Source organism: Sprattus sprattus (genome assembly GCF_963457725.1).
Source record: "Sprattus sprattus genome assembly, chromosome: 5".
NCBI classification, from domain to species: domain Eukaryota; kingdom Metazoa; phylum Chordata; class Actinopteri; order Clupeiformes; family Clupeidae; genus Sprattus; species Sprattus sprattus.
The window spans coordinates 25742095-25749594 of NC_137924.1; the positions used below are offsets into that span (position 1 = coordinate 25742095).

The window sequence follows — 7500 nt, forward strand, 5'->3', positions numbered from 1 at the left end:
AGAATCCAAAGCCAAAAGCCAAAAGTTTCAGTTTGACAGCAGAGACGACAACTTTCCAGCTCGATTCCACTTTACTGAATGATCGAAAAAAGGCAACTCCTGTTCGAAGTGTCTCAAGTTCCAGCGTGATATACCATGAATTAATGTACATGTCTTATCAATAGCCTCTGATAAAGAGCAGCATTTAACATCTAAGGCTTCGAGGTAAAGAAGGAGGCAGCTACGGTCACATTCCATGCCTATAACTATGAAGGGGTGGGGGGGGGGGGGGATCCCAACGGAACGTTTGTGCAGTGTGGAATCCCAATTGGATTCTGAGGCTACTGTTCAGCACACCACTATGCCTCCAAAGTATACTTTCATTGTCGTACAATTTAGAAATGATGGCCAGAACCAGCAATAATGCGTCCTGTCAAGCTGTGTTTGCAGAGAGATTCACTGCCAATACTCAATTACTAGACTAAAGTGGCTGAGCAAGATGCTAGCCTGGGAACAATAAACATGGCCCTGCCCTACAGATAATCTGTGTAGTGATTGGTTAAGCAGACTTTAATGGAGGGAATGTTGAGGGAGGGTGGATGTATGTGTGTGTGTGTCTGTGTGTGTGCGGGCGTGTGTGTATTCTGATGTCAGTACATCGGTACAAGTTGAAGGTCACTTGTATCAAATTGCGTCACATCCAGACAGGCAGACGTGCTCTATTTTCACACACCCATAGGGGAGCTGTGTATGTACACATACACATACATGCACATACACACAAACACAGAGTGGCCTCACACAGCTCCAAATCAATCTGTATAGCCGTTTCTGTGTAAATCTGATCACAGAGTTCAAAAGCAGGCAGGACCCCTCTACTCAGTAACATCTCTGAACCCCCGAAACCAACCCGACACTCGTAACTGAAATACTCACTGGTATAAGATGATGAAAATGTACCAGAAAGCAAACAAAACAAACAAACAAACAAACAAACAAACAAACAAATCAAGAAGCATGTGTCACACCATGAGTCCTATATGTAACCATTACGAAATCCAGAAACATACTGATACTCAATGCATTCGCTTTATAGTTCAGAACTCTTGACTACCCAAGCCCAGTTTAAAAAAAAAAAAAAAAAAAAAAACATGAAACATGAAAAAAAACGGGAAAACAAAACAGGTAAAACAGAATCCCTTGCTTTGATTTTTTTTTAAGAAACATGGACACCAGTCCTGTAATGGTTACTATGGTAACGGTCTCAAACAACGCCAACTGCCGGAGGCTGTTACCATCAATAACATGGTAGGATGGCTTAAACGTCTAACACATCTGGCTTTCTTTAGAGAGAGAGGGAGAGAAAGACAGAGAGAGAGAGAGAGATAGAGAGACAGAGCGAGAGCTAGAGAGAGAGAAAGAGAGAGAGAGGGAAGGAGATTAGAAAGCAAGAGAATTTGTAGAGGTGCAAAGAAAGATTAAAAAACAATACAGCATTTTTTTCCAACAATTCATCGAGCTGTATGGAAAATAAATACTCATCTGAATAATTTATTCTATATAAATATATATTCACTTATGTAACTTTGGTCACTGCATTAGAACATGTGTGCAGTGAACAGGTCCGTCTTTATTTTTATTTCTTAATTTCTTTTTCTTCTTGCTTTTTTGGTTTTAGCTGCGCTCCCCGACGCTCTCCATCCTATAGACTACAGTGGTGGAGCTGTCGTCGTTTGACTCCGTGGGCGTGACCTTTTTCCACAGCGTGTCTTTGAGAGCCAACTCCTGCTGCAGGCTCTCGTAATCCATGGGCCCAAAGTTCTGTTGCTGCTTTAAGTGACACGGATAACATGGACAACACGTTAGTTCTTTCGCTCCGTCCTGTGGTACTGGAGGAAGCTGTGTGTGTGTTAAGTGTGTGTGTTTGCAGTTTTGCAGACTCAACAGTGTTTGAATAAAGTCTGTCAAGAGTTACGGCTACCAGATAAAGTACAAATATTTTCTCCTATCTCCTATGAACCAACACACGATGTTGACTTGGACTTGTTTCCCCTAGAGTTCGTTTTTGCCTCTGCATCACATCTGAAGCCGGGAGCATCTTTGGCGCTATTTGGCATTCTTTGGAACAGTGGTATTTGGCAATGACAGGAAGGCTCTAACTGTTTACATGACCATCGGCTATTATGCGGCTGCCTGGTAAAATCCGCTGTTGACACAGAACAAATGCTGTGAGCATTGTGTTGCCAAACTGGCATAGTCCATGTCCTGGAAGCGTAGAATAGATACGGCACAAACGACATTCAGGTGTCATTTCCACACCCAGTGTGGCACATGCCTTGTGTTTGAAAAACATAAATGATGGGTCAAGGCAGGGTTTTTACCCTCCAATTATGCCCATGTTTACAGGCACTGTATACAGTACTGTACAGGCACTGTATACTGTAGAAATGAATGGTCAGATTAAATGTTTTTATTTCTACAAAAAAACATACCCCAAATGTCAGCCAGAAACATTTTAGAGGGGCCGGTTCAGATGGAAAGCGCAGGCAAAAATCATATAATTTAAACTCAAAGCTTGAGTGTAGCACCGTTGTCAGCCACTAGGGTGCAGACGACAGTGAGAAAATACAGTATATCTGTGGAAGATGATAATTTGTCTTCTCTCTGGAAAAAGAAGAAGAAGAAGTAGAAGAAGAAAAGAAGCCCTGTTCCCTGAGACACCTCGACCACACTCAAGCTCCGGCTAAAGCGTTAATAGGGCACTAACTGGGCACTAACTACGCCAACCTGTGCCAATCTACAAGAGGGCTGCCGCAAAGCGTCACCCTGCCTCTTGAAAAGATAGGCGGGGGGAAGGAGGGGGAGACAGCGTGACTACAGAGAGTGATATGAAGGCGTGGTTGGGGGTTTGATGTCGGTGAAGTGCATGATGGGAAATAGAAACTCACCCGCTGATCCCCTCCCTCGCGACGAGGATCCAGCTTCTTAGCGAAGTGCCGCAGGTTGTCGTAGTTGTGGAAGTTGAACACGGACACCAAATCCTGAAACGCAAGCACGCAGGAGTCAAGAAAAGACAGACAGACAGAAGGACACACAGATAAATATAGAAGAGGAAATAGTAAGGAAACTGAAAGAAAGAAAGAGAATGAGAGAGAGAGTGTGAGAGAGAGAGAGAGAGATCAGGTGTTTGTTCTCCTCAAGTGTCTTGAGGAGTATCTGCAAGTGACAGCCTCCAGTCGTTTCACCACAAGGTCACTGCTTGTCAAGGACGTTTCCCACTGTCGATGCTGTTCTTTCTTATCAGCATCCATCTTAATTACCCCTGTTCTCCTCTTACACATCTCATTTCAGGGAGAATGGGCCTCAGTAATTCCTGGCGATTGTGGTAGGGTGATCCCTGCTAATTAGTAACTCCACCAATACCATTCCCGTTTCTCTACTAGCCTGGGCCTATTTAAACACGCAGGTGTTTGCAGTTGCATCGTCTGCAGCCCAGAGTAGTGTTGGAACGCTTATGCTGTTCGAGCTCGTGGGGAAAGCTTGCTTGTGTGGCGTGCTTGTACCGTGTTGTTCTTGGAAGTCATTAAGTGACGTGGAGTTGAATTTTTGGATTCATCACGTTCCATAACCAGCTCTTATCCAGGACCGTGGAGGTGTATGGACTGCTACGGTCACCTGGCACTAGATCTAAAACACAGCGTTACAGAGGCTTGTTGGCTGCTGCTTTGCTGCGTTTGTCTGCGACCATCCTGTGCTGCGCTTTCACTACGCGACGCTGCTTTGTTGTGGGCTACTTTTGCTTTCACTGCTTGGCTTCACTGCTTGGTGTCACTGCTTGGCTTCACTGCTTGGCTTCACTGCTTGGCTTCACGGCTTGGCTTCACTGCTTGGCTTCACTGCTTGGTGTCACTGCTTGGTGTCACTGCTTGGTGTCACTGCTTGGTGTCACTGCTTGGCTTCACGGCTTGGCTTCACTGCTTGGCGTCACTGCTTGGCGTCACTGCTTGGCGTCACTGCTTGGCTTCACGGCTTGGCTTCACTGCTTGGCGTCACTGCTTGGCATCACTGCTTGGCGTCACTGCTTGGCTTCACTGCTTGGTGTCACTGCTTGGTGTCACTGCTTGGCGTCACTGCTTGGCGTCACTGCTTGGCTTCACGGCTTGGCTTCACTGCTTGGCGTCACTGCTTGGCTTCACGGCTTGGCTTCACTGCTTGGCGTCACTGCTTGGCGTCACTGCTTGGCGTCACTGCTTGGCGTCACGGCTTGGCGTCACTGCTTGGCGTCACTGCTTGGCGTCACTGCTTGGCGTCACTGCTTGGCTTCACTGCTTGGTGTCACTGCTTGGCTTCACGGCTTGGTGTCACTGCTTGGCTTCACGGCTTGGCGTCACTGCTTGGCGTCACTGCTTGCCGTCACTGCTTGGCGTCACTGCTTGGCGTCACTGCTTGGCTTCACTGCTTGGCGTCACTGCTTGGCGTCACTGCTTGGCTTCACGGCTTGGTGTCACTGCTTGGCTTCACGGCTTGGTGTCACTGCTTGGCGTCACGGCTTGGCGTCACTGCTTGGCGTCACTGCTTGGCGTCACTGCTTGGTGTCACTGCTTGGCTTCACGGCTTGGTGTCACTGCTTGGTGTCACTGCTTGACTGTTACCGTCTGTTTAATTAAACTGAGCTACTAAACGTCTGACGTGCTCCAGGCAGGCTGTATGGTGTAGTTGTGGCGTGTCTGGTGTGTTCTGTGTATTGTATGCTTGAGGTGTGTAAGGATGTGTGCAATTTTGACCGTTATTAAACTTGTATTGTTATTATTATATGATGCACTGTACTGGTTGACTTCCCACACTGTCGGAGTAATTTTAGTGTATTTATTGTTGTTGTGCTATCCCAGAGTGTTAAGTGAACTAGGGCCTTGCTGAGTTTTCCTGCCATTTAGTATTATAGTTTTGATGTTTGGTTTTACACCCTCGAATTGTGTTTGGTGATTTTGATTTGGCAGCACTGATTTATTTATTTATCATTTGATTTTGGGGTGAATCGTATCATTTGCTGTGCTTGTGTGTTTTGTTCTTTTCTCTTTTTGTTAGGTAAAGCTCAGTAGGCCATGGATGCTTAACTCCTGGAAGGTCTGCACATCAAAGCCCTCCTATTAGCACCGGTGCATGTGTACCTGTTGTCCCTTTTGTATTTTAAACTGTGCTAAAATAAAACCATATGCTTTTGTGGAAACTCACATCTCTGTCTGTCATTCGGTTGACTGGCCTGTATTATCTGACGAGTTGAGCCATAGTTTGGCTTTAAGAGGGGCTGCACCGGTGTGTAGAGCAGGCTGGTGAGAGAGGCCTCAGCACCGTGCAGTCGGCCCACCACACATAGTTACCGGGAGAAATTTACAAGTTCCACATCTCTTGGCTCACCCTGCTAGGAGAATGTTCTAGTGCTACTGAAGCTCAGATGAGACCACCAGAGGGCGACAAACAACTTTGTGTGAACCACACAAATTTTAGAGTCCATTTAGTTATGAAGATTGGTAAGCAAAAAAAAACAACCATCACCTTTATGATCCAGCCCCAGAGATAAGATGACCTTAGTCAGACCCTCACCCTGATCTGGACAGGGTCTGTTCCTGACTTTTCTATAGTACACTCCTGGATCTAAGAACCAGATCTGAGGACAAATCAGTCATCATCCACCAATAAGAGCTCAGTATGTAGGTGTGCCAGTGAAGAGCTGCCCTACTGGAAGGTTCTGGAAACTGATGGTTCTGTAGCTTAGCTGGTATGCAAAGCCACAGGGATAACACCTCAGTGTACACCTCCATATTTCAAAACACAAGCCCTGTATGTGTGTGTGTGTGTGTGTGTGTGTGTGTGTGTGTGTGTGTGTGTGTGTGTGTGTGTGTGTGTGTGTGTGTGTGTGTCTGAGTCTGAGTCTGTGTCTGTGTCTGTGTCTGTGTCTGTGTCTGTGTGTGTAAACCGCTTGTGTAGACAAGCACAGGTGTCTGATCAGTGTTGTGTGTACATGTGTCTGATGAGTGTTGTGTACACATGTGTCTGATCAGTGTTGTGTACATGTGTCTGATTAGTGTTGTGTACACATGTGTCTGATCAGTGTTGTGTAAACATGTGTCTGATTAGTGTTGTGTACACATGTGTCTGATTAGTGTTGTGTACATGTGTCTGATCAGTGTTGTGTACATGTGTCTGATCAGTGTTGTGTACATGTGTCTGATGAGTGTTGTGTACACATGTGTCTGATTAGTGTTGTGTACATGTGTCTGATTAGTGTTGTGTACATGTGTCTGATCAGTGTTGTGTACATGTGTCTGATGAGTGTTGTGTACATGTGTCTGATCAGTGTTGTGTAAACATGTGTCTGATTAGTGTTGTGTACATGTGTCTGATCAGTGTTGTGTACATGTGTCTGATCAGTGTTGTGTACATGTGTCTGATGAGTGTTGTGTACATGTGTCTGATGAGTGTTGTGTACACATGTGTCTAAATAGTGCTGAGATCGTTTAAAGAGACATGCACAGGTCAAACCAATCCTCTCTTTTCCATCTACAATGTGAACGTGGAGTTTGAGTGAATGTGATGTGATTGGTCCTGTGGCTTAGACTCTTGTGTTTGGCATAGATTGGACACTGATCACATGGCCCAGTCACTTGTGTGACCGTCAGTAGTCACAGTACGTCTAGTGTATCATAGCTGAGCTGGACTCAGTTCTCTCACAGTTCAGTCAAATGGGCTTTAATGTCACTTGTTAGCATGCTAAATGATAATGCAAGTCTTCCAACCTCTCAACCTCTTCAGTCTGCTGGTTGCTCCAGTGACCAGTATAATTATGTGATCAAAGCCCCGATATATATTTTACATTCCAACAATGCCACCACACCTTCAATTCCACCAGACCCCGCACCTGGCAGAAAATACTTGCTTTTGACGGTTGTTTTTTAGATGCAAATAATAAACAAAAAAAGGCAACCTCTAACGCCCACCTCTCACATAATTCCCTCTCTCTCCCTTTCTCTCTACGTCTTTGATGTCTCTCCCCTCTCCATTATTCTCTCTTTTGCTCACCCTCTCTCTATCTCTCTCTACATTCTCTCTCGTTCAGCACCCAGCCGCCCCTTCACTTTCTTTCCTTATCTCTCTCTCTCTGTCTGATCATGAATGGCGGCTCTGCCGGTGTAAAGGGACACGACAGGCCCTTTCCTCCCGGAGCTGAAAGGAATGTGCCGTGGTGCTATGAAAGCCAAACAGCCTCTCCTGTCCGTCCGTCCGGCAGCAGCACCAGCAGCAGTAGCAGTAGCGGCTGACTTGTGTGTGGCGCTGGGGTGAGTCACACGCGCCGTAAGCCATCGTGAGTCAGGTGGCAGGGATGCTGGGAGACAGGAACTCCATCTGTCTCAGGCACACAATACTCTACACAACCACCGGAAGGGGGCACCTCCTGGGGGCGGTTATAAACTGCCCACTTTATCTGATGGAGACTCATTCTGGAGATTCAGTTTGACCTGGCAG

General features: G+C 46.2%; 1 protein-coding gene across 6 annotated transcripts in view; it reads right to left on the reverse strand.

Annotated features, from left to right (window-relative positions):
* Nucleotides 1–7500, reverse strand: part of glsb (glutaminase b) — a 56524-nt gene that overhangs the window by 9650 nt on the left and 39374 nt on the right. For 4 of the 6 annotated variants that reach the window (XM_080839190.1, XM_080839191.1, XM_080839189.1 and 1 more), the window contains exon 14: nucleotides 2928–3020. In XM_080839190.1, coding sequence (XP_080695316.1) covers nucleotides 2928–3020 — 93 coding nt within the window. Of the gene's footprint in view, nucleotides 1810–2927; nucleotides 3021–7500 lie in introns of all 6 variants that reach the window. The other 2 variants (XM_080839193.1, XM_080839192.1) reach the window with 2 other exon arrangements.